The 27,780-nt window shown below is 34.8% G+C and overlaps 1 protein-coding gene across 7 annotated transcripts in view; it reads left to right on the top strand.

The window, feature by feature from the left end:
• CACNA2D1 (calcium voltage-gated channel auxiliary subunit alpha2delta 1) overlaps window positions 1-27,780 on the top strand; it is a 504,665-nt gene that overhangs the window by 64,181 nt on the left and 412,704 nt on the right. For 6 of the 7 annotated variants that reach the window (XM_058524544.1, XM_058524526.1, XM_058524535.1 and 3 more), the window contains one exon: window positions 25,038-25,119. In XM_058524544.1, coding sequence (XP_058380527.1) covers window positions 25,038-25,119 — 82 coding nt within the window. Of the gene's footprint in view, window positions 1-13,885; window positions 14,123-25,037; window positions 25,120-27,780 lie in introns of those variants that run through there. The other variant, XM_058524574.1, reaches the window with a different exon arrangement.

Below are 27,780 nucleotides of genomic sequence, written 5' to 3'. Positions count from 1 at the left end.
TCTCAGACATGCTGTGTGGGGCTGTAGGCAATTAAGACAGTCTACAATGAAATCAATAATATTTAGGGGGCGTTGAGTATATTTCCTAAGCTCTGTGCTAAACACACATATTGTGTGTGCCCTGTCCACAAAATTCTGCATCTTTGTGGAGGAGAAAATACACACAGGAAGCTTGTTAACTCTACAATAAAAAAATAACAAATACAGAATTGTAAGAAGTGTTCAAAGGAGTACCCAATTAAATGATTGAAGAAGTAAGTGGTGTAGATAGTAAGTGCTCCAAAAAGAGAGGAGAGGGGAGGCGCCGTGGGGCTGGGGCAAACGGCAATATTTTGTACAGGAAGAGGCTTGAGCTGGTCATACCCTTCCACCCCTCCCCTCCCGCATACTCCCATGACTGAGAGGGCTGGAAATTTGATCTGGGCACTTGCAGTTCCAGAAGGAGAGATTTTATGATGTGGCTAGGAAATCTCTGTGTCACTGAAAATGCCCAGGAACACTCCCTGACGATGTTGTCTCTAGAATCTGAAATGCAGGGAGCCACTAGTGCCTTTGATTCTCTACTGGCCTGAAGTATAACTTGGGGTGAGAGGGTACTAGGTGGAGGCTTTTCTGTATTACTGCAGACCCCTTGTGGGTGGTGGGGTAGGGTAGATAGAACAACGGTAAACCTATATGTTCTGAGTGTACGTGTGTGTTAGGAGCATTCAATTTGAAAGTTGTGTTCCTGTATCTTTTCTGCTCCTCGTTTTTTCTTCTGATCTTAGTAGAGAATGCCAATTTTTCATTTGAATTATCCCCAGAAATTCAGATCCAATATAATATTCTTGGGAATAAATTTCTTATATTCTATCAATTTAATGCCCTTATCTTGTTGAGGATTAGAAAAATCCTGGAATCTGTTTTCTGAATTCTAAAATCCAGCTCCATCCTTAATCCTTTACAGAAATGTCTTATTTTCTACTTTCCAAATGCTTTTGTTGAGAGAGGTTTTCATAAAGGTAAACTGAGTCACCTCAGTCAGCAGACACCATATACATATCCAAAGGGCTATTAATCAGAGGGAGAGGAAAACCTACATTGTGATAACTTTCTGGATTCTCTGCCTTGCATAATGATGTGAGGAGAATTGCTTGGCACATTTTAGGATTTCTGAGCTCTCCCTAATTACTTCTATAGGCTGATTTAATCAGCAAATCGTGCAACTGCAGTAATTGTGAATCAGGTCCTCGTGACGAAACAAATGTTTCACAGTAAATTGCCAGAAGATACAATTCTTTCTTACTCTGTGTGTGTGGGGTATTTTTTGTTTCTTTTTTTGTTTTGCTTTTTGGCGTTTTTGTTTGTTTATTATGCTCTGTTTTTATGAAAAACATTTTTAAACAGCTATTTTTATCAAAAGCATTACTATATAGGAAATTTTTATTGAAGTGTTGCTGACTCTGAATTCTGTTGCCTTTCATTTAGCTTTATGTATTTTTCCATCTATTTATTTGATCTTCTAGTACTGATTGCAGCCACCATAAATTCTCATTTGCAAAGATGGATGTAACAATGACAAAAGCATGGATCAAAGGAGTGCCTGTGTTTGTCTTTGGGGTCCATGTGTGCCAATGTGTGCACGTGTGAGATGTCTTGATCCATTTGTACATTTCTCTGGGGAGTTCTCAGGCAATTAAGTCAACCTATTACAAATAGAGCCTGCTCTGTATGCTCTGATTTGATAGGAGAATGGGTAATTCCTATTAATGACTAGTACATCTGTTCAATTACATTGTTTTGTATTGATGCTTAATTAGGTGTCAAGTTGGAGGAGGGGGAGACTGTGAAAGCCTGATTCCCTTTTAAATGTCAGAGACTCTTCCTAAATTACCTGTCTTTTTAGCATACACGAAACACTTTGACAGGCATTGTGTTCTTCTGACCTTAAAACGTTTACACTGTCTTGGAGAAGAAGTGTAATGTTCTCTGGGAAGTGAGCTATATTGGAACTGGTTTGCCTTGAATGTCACTTATGTCCACTTTCGTATGGAGTGACCCTTGTCAACCTTTAGCTGGCAGCAGAAGGAGGGCTTCCCATGGGTAGTACAATTTTTGTTAAGTAGACTTCTTTTCTCTGGGAGGGTTTTCTTTAGAAAATATTGCCGTGAATAAAACTGAAGCTATATTGTTTAAGACTGTAACTTTCTTTTTTTCTAGATGTATCGAAATATAAGTAAATGAAACACCAATGGCATATTTTCTTTTTAAAATGGTATGATCACACTAAACCTATTTGTAGAACATAGACTAATGCGTAGACTTACTTAGCGAATAACAGTATTTATAAATCCAACCCTTGAAAATGGAATAGGAAAGTATTTGTAATAGAATGGAGAGTGTCTAAGGAGCTAAGTGTTTCTTTACGTTAGCTAGAGAGTTACGAGATCCACAGTATAAAAGCCTTTTTAGCCAGCTTGTAGGCGTAATTTTCATTTTTTATTGATGTCACTGGGTGGGTTGAGGCCAAAGATTATTACGTTTTACTTGACAACTCATGCTATGTCACCAGGCAATACGATGTGTTTTAATAAAATTATGCATTATGTATGAGATCCTGTAACAATTAAAAAAGGAGAATTGACAGCACAGAAAATTAAGTTCTTAAAAATGAATCATAATGGTCGAGGCTTGCTTGAATAGAAGACTGATCTTGTTTAATCACCTAGTCTGTAAGCATTTTGAACGTTTTTGTGGACTGTGCTTTTCCTTTACAAAGGAGAAGGATATTAATGTGGTATTCCAAAAATAAATAAAGAGATTTTAGTAACTTCAATTAGAAGCCTATTTCCAAAAGAAAAGGAGTTATGTGGGTTAAGGTAGTATAGTAACAATCTGACAATTCTAAAGTGTATTCAGTTCTCAATTCAGTATTGTCCTTGTTCATATTAGTAATCTTTTTTCCTAACTATAATAAAACATAACAATATATAAAGGAAACTGTAAACCATTCTCTTGATTCTAGATATGCTAATACTTAATCATCAATTGTTGTAGGTTCTTTGCAAGACCTCCCTCCACCCTCCAATTTTATCAATATTTAAGATTTTGTAAATAGTTCTCAAGATTCTTTTCCATAAACCACATTCTAAATTTGAATAAAATTATTCTCCTTTATGTTTTAGGTAAGATTAGAAAATAAAAACCTGCTTTCCATATATATGGCCATAATTTTATACAGAATGAGATTTTACCATACTGAATTTATTTCTATTTTCTTTGTGCTAATCAATTCTATAAGCTATTTCTTAGAGAACTAATTCATGCGTATCTTAAATGCAATGAAGAATCTCACACTAATTTCCAGAGAATTAGACAAATTTTTTTGAGGAATGTTTATGCTAAAATTACCTGGTAAATTTTGTTAATGCTACAATGAGGTTATACAATATCTTAAAGTTTATTTTTGTGTTAATATTTATTTCCTCTATTTTTATTTTTGAGAATATTACCTTAGAATAGAAGTTATATGTAAGGTAATGCTGCAATTGTATTTTCTCGTATTATACAAAAATATATATTAAAGATAGTATACAAATCAAATAACCACAATTTTTAAGCTGCTTATCTTATTAATTTGTTCAATATATAAAATTGGAGATCAGTTAATTTCATTTTATTTTTCTAATAATAGAATGTTTATTAAATATAGAAAAAATACTGAGGAGAATTGTAATAAAAGTATGAAAATGACGAACAATTGTACAACATTCCAGGTCTATAGTTTTGTAATGAAATGGCACATTAAGCATCTCATAGAATTTCATTATAGTGAAAGTTATTTTTTTAATCTCTAGAACAAGTGATTTTTCAGTGGTGTTCTGTATCAAGGGTATAGTTATTCCAATGTAAATAACTGTTCTTCTTGAAAAACTTAAGGCTATAGATTAGTAATACATTTATTTCTCCACCTTAAGCTTTAGTTCCTAATATTATAGGCTTAGTAGAGCAACCACAGAAACTTGGTGAAGATTTATTATGTTCCAGTTACTGTTCTAAGCACTTTATAGGAAGGATCTTTTTTAATCCTCACAAGAACCCTGTACATTATGTACCTTTATTAGCCTAATTTTTAAAATGATAAGGTAACTGTCCCACATTATCTAGTAAACAGCCAGACCAGAATTAAAAGCCGAGAATCCTGGCTCAGAGCCAAGAACTTAACCAGTCACTCTGCTATCTTGCTACTAGAGGGAAATGCCCCAAATCCTGTTAATTGGTGGACCATTCTGTCTATGAAGAGGTGTGAATTAGCCTTTAAAAGTTCTATTATTCTTATATTATAACACATTATGTTGCAAAAGGTTCAAGCAGATAACAGTTATGTACAAAATAAACTAGAGAGGCCACTTCTTATGACCTGTCTCCCGGCTTTCCACTCCCTGTGCTCCACTGTTAATAGTTTGCTGTGTGTATTTCCAATAATGTTCACTGTTTATGTAACTTCTTGTTGAATGCTTACAGAATCAAATATTTATTTTTTACATACATGTATGGATACATTCATACTCTATGCATGATTATGACTTGCTTTTCCACTTAAGATCTTGAGATCTTTCCATTATTTTTGTCATTCCTTTAGTTTCCATTCAGTCTTTTAATTACTGCATATTCCATGGAATCGATGTACCATCAACTATTAAAGAAACCCTCTTAAGTAGTTACGTTCAGGTTGATATTCTTTACTTCTTAATACAAATAATGTCTCAGTGAATGTCCTTGTAAATACCACTTTATGGACATCTTGGGGTATTTCCTTGTGATAGGGACCTAGAGATAAATGGGGAATGAATATTTTTCACGTTGAAAAATATTTCCTGATTTGCCTTCAAAGAGTGTATATATTGAAAAGTTTCTTTTCAATAATTTTATTCATTTTTTTCTGATAATTTCTGGTCCTCTGCATATTAGACTTTATTTAGTTGCTTACATTTTTCATATTGAGTTTGTAAAATTTCATACTGAACAATGTGTTAGTTTAGTAATTCTTCAGTTTATTCTCTTGGATTGTTTTGTAGACAGTCATATTTTCTAAAAATAATGAAAGCTTTTTTTCTTTTCTTTCCCAATGTTCATGCCTCCTCTTTCATTTCTGGTTCTAGTACATTAACTATGAGTTCTGTTCTAACATTTTTGTACCAATGAGAATGATACTCTTCATTTTGTTCTGGATTTAAGTGACATGTTTTAAGTATTTCACCTTTAAGTATTTTTTCCTGTATATATGGTAAATAATGTTTATTAAGTTAAGGAATTTTCTTTCTCTTCCTAACTTACTAATTATTTTTTAGCAAGAATAAGCATTAAATATTGGTAAAAGCATTTTGAGGGGCATTTATTGAAATGATCAGGTGATTTTCATCTTACTTAATTTACTAGATTATATTACTAGTTGAAAATATATATTGTAAGTCGAAAATAATACAATATTAACCATTAATTGTTTATTTAGTATGTCCCAGTGATTGTTCTAATTGAATTTTTTTGTTTTAATTAATTTTAATTTTACAACCCTATGAGATGAAGAAATAGACACAGAGAGAATATTTAGATTGTTCAAGTTGATACAGTTACTATGTGGAGGTATTGGGATATCCTAATGTCAAAACATGTATTTCTTCCTAGAATAAATGTTTCTTGGTCATGGTGTGTTAGTTTTTAAAAATTTTGTCTTTGATTTGATCAATATTTTATATAGGTTTTTTTTTTTACTTATGTTCATGGGTGAGATCAATTTATGTTCTCTCTTTTTTCCTGGCTCGTTTTGGTAGTAGGATAACTTTTTGCTATTTCTCAAAATTCATTTAATGTACACATTAATTTTATAATCAGAAAATAAGTTTTAATCTTATTTCACAAGATGACGCATTAAGATTTACTCTGGAAAAAGAGTCATGGAAGTACTGGAGGCAGGGGAAGCTAGAGCCAGATTGCCCAGTTAGCAGGCTACTGCAGTAGCCCATGCTCTAGATGGAAAGCATCTCTAAAATCAGTGACGATGAGAATTGAAAGGAGGAAGGGATGGCAAAGAGTTATTCATGTAATAGAATTAACATTAATTCATTAAACATTTAATGAAGTCCTACTCTGTGTCAGGCACTAGTCACTCTGATCATTACCATGAAGCTAAAAGTTTAGTGGAGAGCTTGACAAATAATTACTGTGAAATAAAATACCCTTTTGATATTGTAAATAAATTGTACAATATCCTGGAGAGATTTACTGAGAAGTAAATATTTGAATTTGGCCTTAAAGAATGACTGGAAATGTTCTAGGAGGAAGATTTCCAGGAAGAGATATTACCAGCAGAGAAAGTACAAAATGAAGAGTTTGCACATTACGAAAAAGAAGAGTATGTGATGTTGTTAGTAACATCCTATACTCAAATTATTTCAAATTTCTGGATTTTTATACCAAATGATCTTAAGATGAACTCCTGTTATTCTAGAGTGAGAACGATACAAGTGTCATTGTTATGTACAGCAAAAGAAGAGAAAATATTGATAGCAGATAAGATTGGAAATGTAAGAGGTGCTAGTTTATGGAAGCTCCTCATAGAACATTAAAATGTAACTTAACCAGATGTACCTGGAAATTTCTGAATAGGGAGTAAAAGGATAAGCTCTAGCAGTTAGGAGTAACAAATTCTTAGGGCTTTAATTTTTTATTGTTGTTGTTATTGTTCAATAATAGAGAGAATGCCAGTCCCTTAGCAACTATCTAGGAAATTGAGGATAGATTAAAGCATATATGAAATATATAAAATAACACATTCCTTGGAATTAATAATCTCTAACAACTTAAAATAAAATAAAGTGGTACATTGATTTGTTTAAAGTCTAAAAATCTGGAAATCGAGATATTCTATTTAATTTTAATTTTAGATGCTGCTTTTGACTTTGAATGAGAAATCAGCTATGGTATCATTACTTCCCTGCTTCATAGAACTTAATGAGTTTTTAAAAGTAATTTTAGCAAGTGGCAAAAGCCATACAATGTTAAATAGTAACCTCTGTGTATTTCCACACAATTTGTGTAGCTGCTTTTCTCTGAAGAATCTAAACATTTACTCTAGTATGCCAATACTTCAACTTCATAGGGAAATATCTCTACAGTCCCTTGGGTTGAAGTTTATGCAAGTGATGAGGAACATTCCCATAATCAAAGCAGACGCTGGCAGTTGAAGTCCGGTGGCTGAGCAAATTGGCAGTGGTGTGTAGCACTGGGTCAAAGCTGGTAGAGATGGGGAATGCCCAGAAATCGTTACTGTCATTACACTGCAGTTGCTGATACAATGGATTCATCCATGTTGGACTTTCTAATTTTTGCTATAGGGAAACAATGATCCTTTTTCCTCATTCTAAAATGACCCGAAATAATTTTATGGACATTTTGTATGAAAATTCAGACATTTGAAACGTAAGTTTTCTTCGCACATCACTGTAATAGAAACTTTATGGTCTCTGTCTCAGCCAAGATTATTTTTACCCATTCTTCTCCATTCCATTAATTAAGAAAAAAAAGAGAAGTTATTAGATTTAAGACCATGCTTTTCCAATTGAAGCCTTGTTTATCATGCCCTGTACATAAATTTTATGTCCCAATTTGACTATTTTCTTTGCTTTCTCCCAAAGAGTCATTCATTTATTTATTCAATCAATATTTTATTGGGCAGCCATTTTATCCCAGTGCAAAGCTAAGTGCTTTTGATTTCAGATGAGAAAGATTTTGTGTTGTTTACATTCTACTAGAGGAAAGAGACTGAAAACAAGTAAATAGATAAATGTAATCATTGCAAGGTTGTGAGTATCCTGAAGAAAAGTAAGAGCCTGATGTGGAGGACAGAAGGCAGGGCAAAGTGATGAATTTAGCTAGCGTAGTCAGGAATGCATCTGTGATGTGGTGACATTTGACCTGGGGCTTCAAGGAATGAGAAGGTGTGTGGGGAAAGCATGGTAGGCAGAAGAAACAGCAGGTAAGAACATGCTGTTCAATGATGGTGTCAAATTCTCCATAGAAGTTCAAGATTTAAATTTTTTCCTTTTACCAGAAATGTTAGTGAATGCATGGGCTCGTATATTTTTGCTGTAGCAATGAATGGTCTACAAGGAAGGTTGACTTAGGAGTTATTTGCCATTTGGGTTTATTTTCCCTCATGAGGGTCTGAGTGCTAAGATTTCCTCAATTCATTAGCTGAAATATTAGGGAGTAAAGAAACACCCAGTTAGGATTATAGAGAAAAACCAAGACCTCCTCTCAATAGTAGCTTGACTACCCAATTCAACAGAAAATAACTTGTAGGGTCATGTAAATAAAACACTATAACTTCAGCCCTTCTTTAAACTTCCCCTTATTAGCCACATCGAATTCCTCAAGAGAATGTGAAGGGTGGCTGCCTAAGGTTGAGAAGTAGCATATGCTACTTCAGTATTTAGTGCAATGAAATAATTAAAATTGTGTCTTTCATGGAAATGTTCAAATATAAGAGTAGCTAAAATGTAGAGATGCACGAATATGAACTCCATTGCTCTAAAGAGAACCAACCTAATGACTGCTGTAAACACATCACCATTCATTTATTGATCTGTCATTGATGTACACAGCAAAAATCAATGTTGTTCAAACTCCTGTCCACACTGAAAAGATGTATACTAGAGATATGAAGAACAATGTTACTTTTCCCAACAATAAATTGAATATAAACCAAAAAATATTCTTATAAATAAAAATAGTCTTATAAGAGATTTGACTTTATAATTCTGTGTAAAATAGACCAAAGCAACCATGTGTTCCATCATAATTGGATTAAAAGCTATATCATTTTAGTCTATAGCATGGTTAATTGCATATCTTAAAAATTGCAATGATTATTTGAACAATAGTAAATAGTATATCGTTTAAAGTTTTTGGTGATGAGCCAAATTTTTTCAAATGTGCAGAAGTAAATTTCCATCTTTTTAAGAGAAACTCCACATTCATTTTTTAAAATGCACATTTATTTCTAGTCTCTTGTCTTTTTCTACTCTCCTCCCAGCATCCATGTGTCCCTCTTCCTCCTTCCTTCTCTTGATTTTTCTTTTCCTTGGAGTCCATTGAATCTCTTTCAGTTTCTTCAGTTTGATTTTCCTTCATTTAATCTTATTTACTACCAGGTGGCTGTGTTATAAATTCAGGGAGAGTTGGTTAATCAAGGAACATGTTATTTTCCCTGGGCTTCCCAGCTCTGTGCACTCCTGGATTTTTCTAATGAAGAGGAAAGAAATTGTGATGGGCATAGTGGAGTCTCTTTTATTAATTTTATTGTCTACACATTCAATCCTCAAACTTACCCTTCTGTCAAATAAGAAGCGTGAATGTAGAGAACAAGACCAGCTTGGATGGAAATTAGAACACCTTTACCACAATCCTGACAGAGGTATTTTCTTTAGATGGGAAGTATATGCACTGTTCTTGAATTTATCCAGAGTCATTTCCATGGACTTCTGAAAAATCTAGCAGGAAGAATCTGATTGAAGGACACAGGAATAAGATTCTAATTTGAGCCCTGGCATTAACATAAAGTAAATTGTATTATTTACTTCTTAAGCTTCAGTTGTCTTAAAGAAATAGGAAAACCAAATTAATTTCCCATTGTAGTGGCATTTTGCATGACACACTTTGGGATCTTAGAGCAAGAAATTATATAGAGAAAAGAGGTCTTTAAACAAAGACTCTCGATGACTCTCTCTCTAAACCCTTTGGGGCTTTTAGCAGCTCCCTCTGTATCCACAGGTGGGCAAGAACAAAGGGACTCTGTAAATAGGTCGTTAACCACTATGCAGTTCTTGGGCTACTCCTTTGATCCGCAGTTCTGAAGTTGCTTGCTCCATCTTGGGCTTTTGCTCTATCTTTGTCTCCGGTTGCTGTTCTCTTGCCAGGGCCCTGCACTCCTTCTGCTCAGCCTCTTTGAACCGTCATTCCTGTGGGCTGCTGTCTTAGTTCTTGGCTCCAGTTTTGCTTTTTGACACTGGCTATTGGATCCTCCTTAGATCTTAGTCTGAAGGACCTAGTGGGAGGGCAGACCCCGTTCACTCCTAAACCCCGAAACTAGATTCCAGAACTTAGTAGATATGTGGCTGCCTGGCCACCACTTGGTCAGAAAATATTTCTATTAAACTTACAGGTGATGTTTATTAATCATTATCACCTATTTTGCCCATAGTTACTGATTGTTGCTTTTCTTTTTATAGCAAGGAGAAGATATAAATTCTCACCTTCCCCATCACATACGTATATTTTTACTCACTCCTTTCATTCCGGTTAAGTCTAAGGATAAAGACAAACAAAAATATGGCGGGTAGATGGCCAAACAAAAATATGGCAGTCAGATGGCCACGTCTGACCGTGTCAGCTGCATCCATTGTAAAATATATAATATTTTACGTGTTCTTTTGCTAGGCATTAGGAATTGGATGTCTGAAGACACTTTTAATTTTTTTCTGAAATTTTTATTAACTTTACTTGTAAATTCTAAAGTGATAATAATCATTTGAAAAATCAAACAATATAGAAATGTATATAAAAAGTAGATCTTCTTTTAGATGGTTGCCTAATAATTTATAAGATAAATATACCATAATTTCTTTTGCACCCAGAAGATCTTTCTAACAGTTTCACCCTCAAATGAAAAAGTTGTTAGTAAGGTAGTGAGCATCTATCACAGGAAGTATTTGGGAGAATTAGCATGATAACTCTTCCTGGACAATATATAAAGGAAGCCTCCATTAAATAGGAAACTAGACTGGAAGACCAAGTTGTTTTCTTCTTTTGTAGTTTCTAGAACTGAAAATAATGTTTATTACCTGCATTAATTGGAGAAATAACCTCCATTAAAAATTCAGTTACAAGATGTTCAAAGGTAATATAAATGCCTGTGAGGCTACTGTTTCCCTGATGTGATCAAGAGGTATGAGAGGATGATCCAGAGCTTTGGGGAAATAGACCATGGATAATTGAAAACACAGTTCTGCAGATAGCAATAGGTGTGTCAATGGGGTTTTTTTTCTTTTTCTATTACTACAGGTGACCTAAAACAGGTACTGTGAATTCTAATGGACTGCTTGACCTCAAATCTTTTTGTATTTTCTGAATAGCAATAAGGGAGTCCGTTCAGCTTCTCTTTTACAGAAGGAACATTTTGGGAGAGAATATATGGGCTGTCAGGCTTGTGGGAGGATGCTGAGTCACATGTGATTCACAGATCTGGCTTCAGAGATCTTTAGACTTTCACGTTACGATACAGGGTGGTCCATTTTGAAATTGTTGAAATCCACACTGAGATGTGCTCTAAGCGGAGTACTAGGAACAGTAACAGAATGACTATTAATGAAAAAAAAAATTAGAAGCCTGCAAATTCTTTCAGAATGCTGATGTTTAATTCATGTTACTGGCTGCTTCATGATTCCTTTATATTTAATAAAGATGAGGAGTTACATGGGCATGTCATCCTACAGCAGGGTCCTCGCACCACAGTACTGTCTTCTTTTCACTAGAGCTTGTGGAATGCTTCCTGTTTCTAAAATGACTGAATGAGATCAGTTTCTAAGTCTTTCCTTCTAATTGCAGAAGAATTATTTTAAATGTGGAATATGTAAACATCAACACAAATGAGATTTTCTATGAGGAGATCAACCATTGTGTTTTAAAGTGTTTATTTCATGTTTTATATAAATAATTTAAATCCTAAGACTTTGTGATTTGTTTCCTTTTTTTGTTAGTAATAGCAAATCATCCATCTGATATTAAAGATTTTTTTTAACTAGAAAAATAATGTTTTTAGTTTGGATTTTAAAAGGCCTTCTAAGTAGCTATACATACATGAATCATGCTTTACAGCGTTTTTTTAATTTAGTAAGAGTATGACACAGAAGCTTCAATTGGATTTAGCTACATTAAGTGCTAACTTTTTCTCCCTGATATTTTTTCCTATTTAATTTCCTGGATTTTGCCCTACTTTTCCAGGTATAATGCATGAAAAGTCGCAATTCTATAATGTTGTTATTTAAACATTAGCAAATATTACATAATTGAAAAATTAATTCAAATTAAAAAATTTTGAAATTGTGACCAAGAAATTAAAAATGATTTCTTTTCCTGTGTTCTTTTCACATTCATATAAACCTTTTACCAATGGTTCACATTCTTTGCAAGCACTTACTTGATAGTGCTACAAAGTATAATTTTTTCACCATTCGATAAGCATAAATTCATTTTTAAACACAATTCCTATTGTTAATTTCACTGCATTAATGGAGAAAAAAACAATTTGTTACCAAAAAAATAGTTAAGCTTTGTGCTTACATTGAGCAGGTCAGGAAAGGGAGCCGCTATCATTCCCATCCAAGAAGCAATCTTCTGCTTGGAACGCTCGTTGTGCTCAGCCCATCAAAGGGGAACACAAGGGCAATGTATGTGCTGCTCAGGCAGAGAGGGTCAAAGAGAACCCCTGGTCTGTGGGGACAAAAAAGTCGAAAGCAGTTAAATTGTAATATATTTTCTGAGCTGGAAAGGTATTTACTATATTTGAAGGCTTCATTCCTATTTTTCTGGAATCTTGTGCTTACTAAACTAGAGGAATAAAAATGGTGGAGATGGGTTACCTTTACAATGGTCCTTTCTGGTGGTCTTCAGAGGGAGAGTTACTGTTTTTCCAATTTGCAAGTTAATAAACTTACATTGACTTTTTGTGTGTGTGTGTGTGTGTGTGTGTGGTTGTCAAATAAATTCTGTCCTGGAACAGCTGTCAGACAAATTACACTATGGGCTATCTTTAAAAGGAGCGCCGCGTGAGTCGATCTTGGCCCGGGCTTTTATATTCATGCATTTGTCTGTATTTCTGAACCTGCATTATGAAAACAATGAAGGCCAGCTGAAACAGTCATATTTCCCATTCATATCTGAAGGATTTAGTGTTGCTTTTAGAATATTTTATATTTGAAAACACATCAGTGCTGACTCTACATCTAACCTGCTACTTGATGTCAAATCTGTGTGCATGTTGTGAATAATGTGAGTCAACTGCTGTGTACCTAATACTGAGGATGTCATGTTATGTTAATGAAAGCAGTAGAATTTATGGATTTGTAAATAAAATAAATAGTGCTTGTTTATTTGATAATCTTGGTGAAATAAATTTAATTTGAGGAAAAATTGTAGCATTGAAGTAATCATGTGCGTATTTCCAAAAAGATTTTTTAAGGAAGAAAATACCTGGGTTTTCTCAATTATTTAAATCCTTATTTCTATATAGCTATAACTAACTTTTATTATATAGCTATAACTAACTATAGCTATAACTAACTTTTTTCTTGCCATGTAAAAATAAGACTTCTTTAGTTGTTATTTTCTCTCTTTACATCAATGAAGTAGTCTTAGAACCCAGGGCTATGACATTCTATAAAATAGAAAACGTGAGACATTTTGTAAGTTATGAGGAGAGGTGAGTTGAGGACTACTGTCTGGTTGTTTAATGATGAGAACCAAGCATTATTTCAGATCATTGCGTCAATTAACATTTATTAAGATAATATACTCTATTGGCTTTTGAGGGCAAACTGCGTCATCTCTGCCACTTACTAACTCTGTGACTTGGGGCAAGTAACTTAACCTCTCTATGCCTCAGTGTCCTCATCTGTAAAGTGGGACTCATAATAGTATCTGCCTCCATGGATTTTTGTGAGAATTAAAGAGTTTGTTCACATTCCTGTATAGAACAGCTCCTGGCACATTGGTGCTCAATAGATGTTATCCATCATCTATTGAACACCTACTGTATGTTTAGAGCTGTGCTAGATATTCTCAGAATACAGAACTATAAGCTGTGGCCCATCCACTCAAGGGAATTAAGTGTTATTGGAGAAAAATAATATGAATATAGGACAATATATCAATATGTGTGACATTTTGTATGACAGGCTATATATCTTAGAAACTTACAGAAAAGAAAAAATTTCTGAAGGTTTGAGGACTTGGATTGCCCAGAAGAAGAAGGACCTGAAGCACTGACTTAAAGTATGATTTTTGGGAGCTGAAGAAGTTTAGAGAGGTAATTTCAGGCTAGGGGAAAACATGATTAAATAATGTGGCAAAACTGACATGTTTGTGACACAGTTAAACTGGCTTGACTGCAGATACTGATTCACGTGGAGAAGTGGATTGGGGCATTTAGGTGAGGATCCAAGTGTGATAAGCATTTGAATATTTTGCAATATTGGAAATTATGAATGCCCAGTTAATAATTCAGAGAAGAAAGGAAATGAAGAAGTTTCCATCATGACATTAAATAATATTTGCACTCTTGAATTAGGCTAAAATAAAAATTTTGTGAACAACTGCAATGACTGAGAAAAAAATATAGATAAACAATGGAAGGGAAGATCTTCAATAAAAGGAATAGGGGTTTTATAATGAGCAATTAGAAATTCAGCTCATTTGGTTCATAGAAGCACCAGCAGCAGATTGTGTGGCCATGTGGGACACCTCCATTGGCACCAGGCTAGAGGGACTATGCTGGAGGTTGTAACTAACTGTGATGTGAAGGATAAAAAACAAAGCTCTCAAGACCTCAAGGGAGCAAATCCCTCATATGAGAACCCTCGGCCCTCTAGCTAATCCATGGAACTACATTAATATCAACCCTAAAGTGTATTGCTCATTTGTCATCTTGGAAGCTGGAAGCAAATTGCTGCAGCTGAGGCAAAAAATATTACCCAAATGATGAAAAAAATGCTTGAATAAAACAAAAATTAATCCAAGATTGTGGAAAAAAGGTAGATCTCATGAAGAATCTTTGATCTTTGAGAATTATGAGTATGTATATTTGTAAAGTGGATTAAACACGCACGTGCACGTCTGCACACACACACACACACACACACACACGCGAGTAACAAAAGGCCAAGAGAAAGTGAAGGCAGAGGAACATGAAAAACTTAGGAAACAGATTTTAGTGATGAAAGCTTTTTTTGTACTCTTACCTTTCTACTTTGGTTAGCACGATCACATCCCTTTCTGCATTTCTTACAAGACTGACTCTAGAGAAAAAAGGAATACTAGAGCATTTCACAAATCTAAACAGTTTTGCTTAAAAACAGAGCAGCAGTGCTATTGAAAAAGGTTTAAATTGAGAATAATTTCAGGAACTAACGTTCCTGGCAGGATGCCCATCTCACAAGCAATCCTAGATTTAATGTAGATACCAAGCACCCCTTTTACACCAAAAAATATGTATATATCTATATTTCGTAATATAGTTATCTAAGTTATAAGAAATGCATATTTAGCAAAATAGTGTGTCTAGGTTATCTAAATCTTTGACTTACTTATGTTATTTTTACCCAACTACAGGAACACTGTGGGTGGTTTATTATATAACAAAAATAGGAGCAGTTTGGCATTGGTGGGGTATTTATAGCAAGTGGAACACTTCTGAAATATATGATCTTATTACTTCAAATTTATGAATAAGCTATTTATATATCAACACAATTGAAAGGGTCAGTTTGTTAGATCTTGTGATATTTTTATTTTTTCCCAGGTCCACGGGGCATAGCTATGTCTCTTATTTCCTTGGGTTAAAAATAAAATTGTTTCTTAAAAATAGTGGATAGGCAGAGAATTGTTTTAGGACAAGGGCTGCAGAGGGTGCAGACTTCTCTTCTCACCCTCCCACTCCTCCTCCTCTAAATCTCTGACTCTAACAGCCCTCTTCCTTTCGCTTTTCTCTTCCATGTATCTCCTATGCCTTTTTTCTCTAGTCTTTGTGATAATTGCTAGTGGGACAATTCAAGAAGGTTGTGGAAGAAAGATGTCTGTTTTAATACTGTCTCCTTACTAATAGCAGTAAGTTCACACCCATTCTTCTCTTTTCCAGAAGACTCACCACATCAAATACAGGAAGGAAGGACAGTTAGTCTTGGTAGGACCTATTATAACCATTCTTAGCTATCATTTTGGCTCCATTGTTCAAACCAGTAAAAAGACAAATTCTCTCTGTAGCATTTAAAACAATTAAATAGATAACTATGCAGACTTGACACTTTGTACTCAACTGTTACACTTTACAATAGATTAAACGGGGTGTAATTTGTGCTGTTCTGAATTTGATGTTCCTCAAATGCATGCAAAATGAAATAGATTACCATATTTCTTTTTTTTAAATAAAGAGTTTTCTGAACTATGCACTACTCTTTTGAAAGCCATATTACCGGCAAATCCAACCTCAAAAGGAACAATATTAATAGCATGGCAAGTATTTTTCTTTCAAATTTAGAGAAAATTTGAATATTTCATATATTTGCTTTTAGAATTTGGGCTGTTTCTGTACAAAAAAATGAAGTAGAGAATATAAAAGATTATCTCAATTATTCAATAAATATTTGCCTCAACGTTTAGAGATCTCATAGTGACTTCTCCAAGTCACACTGAGTCTGCAGACAGCATCAAACAGTTGGAAACATATACGGCTAGTCGACTCTGTAATGAGTTATTGTAGGGACAGAGAAGGATTACAAGACTTAAGTTTTTTTCTAGGACATTCAGTCTCCACTTGCAAGGTTTGGAATTATAAGAGGGAATTTAGTAAATAATTACTCTACATGAACTAAATAAAGATAATTGTGGTTTTTAAAAAACAATAATGCAATTACATTTCTTTTCAATACATTTTTCTATTTATTCAATAAATACTTGTGTGTCTACTATATGCAAGGCACTGTAATAAAAATATTGAGGATTCAGTGATAATTGAGAATAAAAGTATATCCATCTAATCATGAAAGTGTACAGGAAAATAAGCACAAATCAAAACTGAAGTGCTTTGGAGTTTAGTGAATACAAGAGAATATTTTTAGGGTGGGAGGTTGTGAAATGTGATATTAGTGGAATTTATTCATTCATAATGGAGGTGGAGGATTAATTTCAGTGAGAGGTTATTGAGCAAAAGCAGAATGTGGAAAAGGACAGTCAATACGTGTGGAAATGTGTGAGGTTGGTTGAAGTAAAAGATCTTAGAAAATAAGAAGCTAAAAGTCTGGGTTGTTTACCTTCTCTAGACTTTAATTTTTCTCATCTGTGAAAAATGAACACTAGTTTTTATGGTGACTAAATGATAGAGTGGGTGTTAAACACTTTGCCATGGAATTTGGCATAAAATAAAGTCTCAATGCATTTAGCCAGCTGTCAGCTATATGTTGGGAAAAATGCTGAGATCCTATTATTTAGCAAAAGATTGGAGAAGGGATATGATGAAGAAATTGATGGCATGGACCTGGATGACCCAGGAGATGGTTTGTCAACAAGAAGAAGGAACAGAAGAGGGTTAGTAGTATGAGGAGGGAAGATATTGAGTTTAGTTTTATAGATATTTTGAAAAAGACTGGTGGGAAATCAAGGATGGAGTGATCTAGCAAGTTGTAGTTAGACAAATTGAGGGGCAGGGAGTAGCAAAGGGATGAGAAATAGTTCTGTTGTGTGTGTGCGTTGCGTAGGGGAGGAAGACAATTCCTCTACCCATTCTAGGTCCTTCTGGCTAGTCTACGAACTAAATTGACATGAGACAGAATAACAGGAGAAAATCAAAAAAGCTTTATAATATATATATGTTGGGGAAGAGGGAGAATCCCCCTCCGCCCTTTCCCTTAAGGTTCTTATGGCTGGCCAAATAATTACAAGACAGGATAGCAGGAGAAAATAATACCAAGTTTAATAACATGTATACATGGGAGAAACCGGGGAAACTGAGTTTCTCAACAAAATGCCAGAGATTCTCATCTTAAATACTATCTTCAGCTAAAGACAAAGGAGGATGTTGGGGGTGGGGAGAGTCAGTTATGGGAGATTACCAGAAAAGCACAGTAAACAAGAGTAAGGTTATTATGCAGATTTAAGGCCTCCTCTTCCACATTGATAAGTTTCTAGAGATGAGGTCATCCCCCTTCTTCCCAGTACAGAGAGGGAGGTACCTTTACAAATGGAAATTTCCCTTATAAATGTAAATGTGTGTCTGGCAGCTCTTTTCAGGGCCACATAGAGAATGTGGCCGGGGAGAGATAGAATTTTTGATACAAGGGGCTTGGTGCCTTTCCTATTGTAACATCTGCTTTACGTTATATTACAGCCATCATGTGTTAGTGGCTCCTTCCTGAAACAGGTTTTCTATGTTAAATTTTCTAGGCAGTTTGGGGGAGGTCAAATGTCCATCAGAGAAAATAGAAAATAATCAAGGTAAAGAGATATTTTTCAGGGTGGCCAATTTTAGTCTTCCACATATACATGGGAGGAACCCAGGAGAAGTGGGTAACTTGCCAAAATAGCTGAGCTGCCAGCTTAAATATCATTTTCAGCTAAAGACAAAGGAGGGTGTTGGGGGTAGTGGTTTGGGACATCCAGGGAGAGGAAGGCAATTTACATGGAGATGGAAATCTAAATGGGCCAACTACAAGACAATGTGACCTGAGAGACATGTTTTACATTACATTACAGTTATCGTATGGTATTAGCTCCTTCCTGGAACAGATCCTTCTATTTTAAATTCTTTTAGGCAGTTGGGGGAGAGGTCAAAGTTTCTTTCAGAGTCTTTTGTTCTTAAAAATAATCAAGCCAAAGAGACATATTTTGATTCCCCACAATTGACTACATACTCAATCTCGGGAGCTTCTCACCATTTTCATCTGTAAATACCATCCATTCTTACTCTCCTGACTATCCGTCATGCTCAAGTACCATCTTCATAACATTGAGGCCTCTGTTACCACTTGGCACTTGAAGCCAGGGAGTTACATTTCTAACAAGCAGAGTAAGTGTTTTCTTGACATCACAAGTTTGAAAATCCAATGTGTTTTCATAATGGAAACAGTATACGTATTAGTCAAATCTATTGTACCTACATAACCAGATATACATTGGTTCAACTTTTTTGAGCTGGTCAGATATTGTAATATATGTTTATTTCTAAGAGGAAGATTTTCGAACAATTAAACTTTCTGAGAGAAATCCTTTTATTGCAGTCATTTTGGAATTTTTATATGTTTCAAGTGATTTAAAGTGGGATATGTGTTCTCAGGCCACCTTCTTCATTTAGTCTTCCAGCATATTCTTTTATAAGATTGTTAGGCTAAAAACCCCAAAAAATGATGAGAAACTCAAAATTTGGCAGTACAGTATTTTCACATTTTCCTAGAAATATTGTAATAGGATTTTTGGTTCCATAAGAAAGGGCTTAGAAAATTAGCATTGTTTATGAATATTTATGAATATAAAACATTTTAGTGAATATTTTTGGTGGTCTTTGTTATTTAGAATGAGTAGAGATCTTGAAATTTTCAGACACTTCAATTCACTTTTCCTTATCCTTCTTTCTCACCTGCTGGTATCTGCCCCATATTCATCTGGATGCCTTTTTTCTCTCATCTTGCCTTCTCCAGCCTAGCGCTGGTGAAGAAATTGACACAGCCATGCTGATTACGGCCAATGAAAATTGATGACCTCCAGTGTAGAGCACGTCCTTAAATACTCTCCAGCCATTGCTCTTTTTAAATCTCCCACTTTCTTTCCAATTACCCTACCTTAATATCTACTGCCTATCTCTGAACAGATGACTTTGACTTTGTCTCCTTTATTATAAAGGAAATACAGGTGAATAAGCAGAACTGTCTCAACTTTTTGATCTGTTGTTCTCGTTATTTCCGTTTACCTAAAATCTGTTTCATTTTCCCTGCAATCTCCATGGAGGAAGTAACCTCTCTTCTAGCCATTGATTAGGCTTCTCCTGTGTTCTGCTTATTTCTTCTCTCATCCCTCACCCCCTCACGTTTGGAACACAGGGAGTGAGCAAGAAAAAGCCTAAGGAATCTAGAGTCTTTTGAAGGACTTTACTCTGTCAATAAATTACATGTTCTCTCCTGAATCTTCGATGTCTCTTTTTCTACTTGCCTTTCTCCTTTTACATGGAAACATACCTATATATCTCCTGTTAAAAAACAATAAAGGAACACTAACTCCTCATTCCCCATTCTTGTCTAGGTTTCACACTGTTTCTCTCATTCTTCTCACACATAAGGTGGGTAAATTCCTCTCACCTTATTGATGACTCTTTAGTTACTTCCTCTCTTTGGAAACTTACCTTCTCTGGCTTTTGTGATATTATTGTTCTTAGATTCCCTTCTCTCTCTCTCCATTTTTTTTTTTTTTTTTTTTTGCTGAAGAAGATTAACCCTGAGCTAACATCTGTGCCAATCTTCCTCTAATTTATATGTGGGTCACTGCCACAGCATGGCTGATGTGTGATGTAGGTCTGCGCCCGGGATCTGAACCCATGAACCTGGGCCACTGAAGTGGAGTGTGCCAAACTTAACCACTATGCCATGGGGCCAGCCCCAGATTCTCTTCTCTCTTGCCACTCACTCAGATTCCTCTGTCTCATCTTTAAATGTTATTTTCCAGAGGTCTAGCTACTATGTATTTCCTTCCTCACTTACGCACTCTCCTTTGGGAGTCAGACATTGATTTACCTATGTCCTTTATATATGTTGTAACTACCAAATATTAAATTCACTGGAAACTTCTCTTCTGAGAGCTCCAAACCCATGTATATTCAGTTGCCTACTGGATATCTACACATGAATCTCCCAAAAACATCTCTAGTTGAACCAATATAAACAAACTCATCATTGTCCCTCCAAATTGTTCTTCCTCCTGTACTTTCTATATCAAAATGTCCTATCATTGTCTAATTGAGGAACTCCATGAATCATCTGCAAATCCTTTCTCCCGTTCACCATCTATGTCCAATAGTACATGAAATCCTGTTGTCCATACTTCAGAATTTTTGTTGAGCTACTTTCTTCTACTTGGTCTCTTCTCCTTTTGTCTCTCTCCTTTCACTGACACTGAATCCTCCTTATTTCTTACCTCTTATTTAGACCCTCCTGTCTCACTTTCTGTTCTCCCTCTAAGCCACTATCTACTTGGCTGTCAGACAAATTATTTTATCATGTTCATATACACTTACTTGATCTTGTTATTCTCTAACTTCACAATTTCCATTATCCCTCCATTATTTTGAGAATACATTCTAAATGCTTCAGAATGCTATTTAAGACCCTTGTTCTGGCCTATCTATTTACCCAAATTTCTTCGCTATCATTTTTGCCCCCATCCTGTACCATTTGCTGAACCAACCTTGGACTCCAGCCATTCAAACTACTTGCACTTGCTGAATATGACATGTTTTACATTCTCTCTGCCTTCATTGTTACTTCCTTCCCTTCTCAACTTTGTCAAATTCCACTTGTCTTTAAAATCTCACTTCAAGTAGCACCTAGTCCAGAAAACCTCCCCTGTCTGCCTCCCCGCACTACTACCTAATAAACTTTAAGTGACTCTCTGCTGGTTCCTGAAACATATCTCACTTTGGGATTCAGGACACGCTACCCAAAAACATGGCACCTTGGCATATTGAATATTTTAAGCTGAAGGAGTTTGAGAAATGGCATGTGCAGGAAGGACTTTCTGACCTTGCCTGCATGTGAGAGTTGCTTTCCCTGTACCTGGAGGAAAGGAGCATCCTAATCTCTGAAGACAAGAGGCAGAGAGAGGAATCTGAATGAACAGGTTTTGTTGTTTCCCCCAGTTTACTACATGCAACTTATACTCTTTGTCCTATCATATCTTTCCATGACTTTCCACTCTTTATTAAACTTAGCATAAGAACACTCAGGTTTAACCATTTCTTTGGGTCTTCGGTTCTATATGAAGGCTCTTGTGTCATGTAAAATTTATATTAAAATAAATTTGTATGCGTTTCTCTTGTTAATCTCTCTTTTGTTACAGGAGTCTCAGTCAAGAACTTAGAAGGGTAGAAGAAAAAGGTATTTTTCCTCCCCTATACCACCATGTTCTTGTTCTTCTCTGCCAGACCTAGTTTTAAGCCCAGCAAGATGGTAAAATACATATTTTTTATTTCTACATCTCCAGCTTTTAGTGTCTTCTCCAGCAGGTAGTAGTTTTGGTTGAATGGGTTAACAAAGAGCAAACAACAAATTCTTCCTGGTGGAGCCTCTGGAGTTCTATGTTCATTTCTTATTACATGAAAAGGCTATATCCTCTGTAACTTTCTCTAAAAGTTTATAGTACCTTCTGGAGACATTTAATGAAATAGTGCTTAGTGATTATGTTTGTGGGCTTGACAATTTACCAAGAAAGAGACTTCAATAAAGAATTTGCACATATGAGTGTTTTCCATTCTGTAATTTTCATTTTCACAATGAATGGGATCTTTGCTTATTACCTAGTCATTATAATCTTCTAATTCCAGGTTTGAAAGGCAGAGTGCTGATGTATTTTAGGAAAACCAGGTAGCACCTCATATCTATGAAAAACAGTCCTTGCTCCTATAAAGTGATCTTGACAGCTTATCAGTGGGGCAGAGAAGACTGGACGGGTCCTGAATTGCTTTTCAGCCAAAACAAGTTCACCTCAATGAACACTGGCAGTGACAGTCTCAAGTTGGAATGCACGTTTTAGATCAGTTTAGCGTAAATCAGAATTCAGGCATGAGTTAAGTTCATTTTTTTACATATATGTTCTTTGTCTCTGTTTCTCAGCTAAAAGGATGTATAGCACTTTTTTTACTATTTGTCAGTGTTGGGAATTATATTTGAGAAGAGATGATTCATTTATTCTGGGTTTTAGGACTTGTTCAGTAACTGGAGAAATAAGATAGTCTGATCTGAATTAGAAAATGGTGTCAGTGGTCTTTGCTCCTACCTGTTGCCTCCTGTAATTTATTGTTCTTAATGTAAAAATGGAGCACAATTATGTTTATCTAATAGCAGTAATAAGAATATTAGTATTTATAATATTTTTCAAATATATGCACCAGCTCAGAAGCAGCACAAAGTATATTAGAATAACATGGTGTGCATCATTCATTTTAATGGTTCTGTGAATTTCTCTCTAGTTTACACCCTCCTCCCATTTATTTGTTTTTTGTTTTTTGATATTCATTTAAGTTTTTTTTATCATATTCATACAGCATGGTTCAATAAATATTCTTCCTTATTTTCATTTGTGTGAAGGTATCCGTAGCTTTTGTGTATTTCATTTACTAACTAATTTGTTTCACATGTAAATCAAAGCCATTTCTTTTGCTCCAAAGCATTTCATCTTTTTTAAGACTGACTTTCAGTGTTCCTTCTTCCTCTCTGGTTTATCAGCTCATTATTCTTTTATACAGTTTTCTATACCTCATTTAAATCCCTTTTCTGTCTTATACTTTTTTCTGCATTTAATTTTTCATTCTGTTATATTTAAATTTATCTGAAAAACAGTTGGCGACCTTGTAGTGCTATTAGAATTCTTATCTGTCTTAGGAAAAGAAGACAAATGCAGTTAAATCTTCATGATCAAAGAAGCACTTGTGAAATACAAAGTTCATCTTCAAAATAGCACTTTTCTACACCACTCTTGGAGGTGGTCTATTAAAGGAGAGAAAATACTTAGTACTAATAAAATCTGAAGGGGATAAATAAGCAACAGATAGATCCGCATATCATATATATAGAAAGAGAAGTTCAAATTCAAATATAAATCATTTCCTATCATTCTTACTAGTGTTTTCTTATATTTGCATGGCAGAAAAAGAATACACACTTTAGGTCTTTTTACAACATGAAGATGAATAAATGAAATATATGAAGGCATTATAAATTAAATTATATTGATTTGAATGGGGAAAATTGGACAGTATTTGGTAATGTCTCTAATGCAAGGAAAAAGTAAGATAGACCATTGATTTATTTTTTTCTAAAATGTCCTGACCTCCATAGCTTGTATTTTAAGATCTCCATTGCATTAATCTAAAGTATAGGGCCGGCTCCATGGCTTAGCGGTTAAGTGCGCGCGCTCTGATGCTGGCGGCCCGGGTTCGGATCCCGGGCACGCCCCAAGGCACCACTTCTCCGTCCAACCCGGGGCCGAGTCCCACGTACAGCAACTAGAAGGATGTGAACCTATGACGTACAACTATCCACTGGGGCTTTGGGGGGAAAAAAATGAATAAATAAAATGTTTAAAGTATATACATGAAACAGATTTGAACTAAAATCCTTCAATCATAATTTTAATGCTCAAAACCGTTCCTTTAAAACTTAAGCCGTCATCCACTAATTCCAAATCTAAGAGTCTAGCTAAAGAAATGAAATACTTTTAAGCTTTATGCACTAAGATATTTGTTGCAGTGTAATTTGTAGTGGTTAAAGCTGATGACATCGTAACCATCTTTTAAAAAAAGAGAATGCTCAAGTGTATTATGAGGTGTAGAGATAATGGAATATTAAGTGACATTAAAGTGCAATGTTTATAAAATACTTGTAAAGGTATGGGAGAGTATTTATCATTTTACCTGAGTAAAAAAGATATGTGAATTTTATATAATATGCTATCAACCGTCTGAAAGAATTTTAAAAGACTAGAAAGGGATTCATCAAAATGTTGAGTGATTATCCTTGACCAATGGAATTATGAGAAATTTAAAAATATTTGTCATGTTTTCTTGTATTATTTCCAATATTCTACATTTATCACACCTTTAGTATTATGTTAGGAAGACTTGTAAGCTAAAAGAAAGGTTAGTTTAGTATATTCTATTTAGAAAATAATTTTTAATGGAATTTTCACAAAAATTAAACAAACATTTACCTTTATATTGGATAAGACATCCATGTAATTTTTCTCTCTTTGATTTGTGGGTATTTCAGCATATTAAGAGGTTGACCACTAACGGTTCATTGGTTTTGTAATTTTGAGGTGTGATGGGAGGGTGGACATGGTAGGAGCTAGGAGGCAGAATAAAGGTTTCAAGGCAGTTTAATGAATTATCTGAAGCTTGGATATAGAATGTCGGTCTGTGGCCTTAACTTGCCGGAAATCTGATAGAACATTCTCTTTTCTGGTTTCTGCAGTATCAAGTCATGGGTGGATAAGATGCAAGAAGACCTTGTCACACTGGCAAAAACAGCAAGTGGAGTCAATCAGCTTGTTGATGTGAGTAAAATCCCAAGAAACTTGTTAATCGTTTCTTTAATTTGAATGCAATTCTATCTTCTGGGAAACTGTATTTCTATATTATAAACAGCATGATTTTTCATGTGAATCTGATAGCAAAATTCTGAGAGAAACCCTTGGTACTGCTAGTTATTGTGAACAAGAAATACCATCCCTAACAATTAATGAAGCATTCTCACCACACTTTACAGTGTACGTACAGCCCTCCCTAGATCAGTTCATGTGATGTGTAGACTCCCTCCAAATTCAAGGTGGGATGCTTTGTTTCCATTTTTCAGAGTCTATTTTAGAACCTCTCACATGGTGGTGACTTCAAGTCCTGTGATGGATTCTTTTGAATATCCTCAGTGGGAACATATCTTCATGCTTTGAGGGTAGATTTTATTTTTAAAAATATTTGAAAAGTATTTGCAGCTATGTCTAGAGACTAGAATGAGTCATTGAAATGGGTAATAAAGGATTTGGTGCAAGAGAAGGAGACACTATAAAAGATGGTTTTTTTTTTTTTTTATGATTTATGAATGACTATGAAAGTCACTCTAAAATGATTTTTGGAAAGATAGCAATATATAAATATGTGTACAGCATCTTAAATAGATTATTTTCCTTGGGTAAGAGCATTTACCCAAGCATGTATAGATTCTGTAAGATTTATTAAAAATTAAATGTTATTTCTTTTAGAGTCTCACTGCTTTCATTTCAATGTAAGTAATATAACAATTTGAAAGTGCTTTCATCTTGCGTTCTTAGTGATGCAATGAGTTTTTTATTTTCCAAAACTGTCAATGAGGTTAAATTGTATACCAGTGGTTTCATGTATGATATACAAATATTTATTGTATTAATATTTATATGTGAATATTTCTCTGTAAGAGAAACTAGAACGTATCGCTACCTTATGTATTAGTAGAAATTCATAAAGAAACCTTATTAAGCAAATAGTTAAAAAAATTATTCCAGAATCTCTTTATCTCTTTATAAAACAAATGTAGGTTTCAAACCAAGAGTATATTGAACAAACTTAAATATCTATGAGATAAGGAATATATTTGGAAATGAAAAATGTTCCTTATAAATAGCAATGATCAAATTTAATTCTAGTCAACACTTACTGAGCAAATAATATGTCCCAGGCATTGTGCAGGCTACCAGAGGTTGACAGAGACACAGTTCCTCTCCTCAGAGAACTGACACTCTGCTAATCAAAAATCTCCATTATTGAGGGTACAAAAATGCCTGAAAGCTACCATAAACTGATGCTTGGGATCTGCAATGATTCACTGTGGGAAAATACTAGAATATGAAAGTGTGTAGGGTATTAAGTGGTTTCTATGAAAGTGATGAAGTTTGTGGAATGAAAAAAAAAGAAATGAGAATTGATAGAGTCTGGTTAGAAGTTATCTGACTCTCTTTATTGACAGATTGAGATTAAAATAAACTGCTCTTGGGAGCTCTCTTTCACTCCTCCAGTGTTTCTCCAACCTCAAAAACCACTTTCTTGGCTGACCTCGTTTTTACTTTTGGTGTTAATATGTGAACCCTCTCTCACCGAATCTGCTTTATACAATGAATTGTTAAGCAAAAAAAAAGTCTTACCTGATTTCTGTTATGCTTTATGAAGTATAGATTACTAAGAAGAGTGTGAGTATTGATGAATCAATAAATGGCCATGTCTGAATTAGGATAACAGAATGGGGAAGATGAAAGAAAATCCCTGCAATTTTCTGTTCATGAGACACATACCTAATTACAGTGACAGAAAAAATACAAATAAAAGAATGATATATTATGTAATGAGGGAGGGAGGGAGAGAGAGAGAGCAGACTTCATTATTGGAAAAAGAATTTAAGTATTAGGACACACAAAGACGGTGATTTTACATAGATAAATGATTCCATATGCCTCTTTCCTTTTGCCCAGAGAGAGAAGGTCCATGATGGGGCCCAAAATGGTACATTTCTTTCTGGCCGTGGGAACTTAAACTGGAGACTGGCTGAAGGATGCCAGAGTTGAGCTGAGATTGACTGGCTGCACAATGAGGACCAAAAGTTGAATAAATGGAGAAACTTAGCAGGTTCCTGGATTGAAATTCAATATTGTGGAAATGACACTTCTTCCCAAATTATTTAATGTAATTATTTTTACTGGCTTCACAGAGTACAACTAGCTTTTTACCTGAAGGCTCAGAAGAAGGTGCAATGAGGCAACATAGCTAAAATAAGACATCTTTGTAATTTTATGAAAACTGCTTTATGGCATCAAATGGGAGATTTTGCCTAGGTTACTTGCCTAACTTCTGTTAAAGATCAAGTGAACAGGCTTAAATCGTACTATTATCCCTGATGCATTCAAGTTTCAAGATGTCTCTTATTGAATTATTCTGTTATCTAATCATATATTGGGAGAATACATATGTCCATCAGTTGCATATTCTCATCCACAAAGTAGATGAAATAATTGAGAGAAGACAAAAAATAAAATTAGGGGAAAGAGATAATGCATTATAATTTTTCTTAGTGAATTTCATATATTGGAACCTTTTAAATATAACTGAAGGACTTCATTTTTTTTTCATTAGTTCAAGCACTGTGCTAAGCCCTTAATATGCGTTGTCTTATCAACCCTCAGGCAACCTTGTGA

Source organism: Diceros bicornis, chromosome 3 (genome assembly GCF_020826845.1).
Source record: "Diceros bicornis minor isolate mBicDic1 chromosome 3, mDicBic1.mat.cur, whole genome shotgun sequence".
In the NCBI taxonomy this organism is placed as follows: domain Eukaryota; kingdom Metazoa; phylum Chordata; class Mammalia; order Perissodactyla; family Rhinocerotidae; genus Diceros; species Diceros bicornis.
The sequence above is the reverse complement of the archived record's forward strand: the minus strand, read 5'-3'. Positions and strand labels throughout refer to the sequence as shown.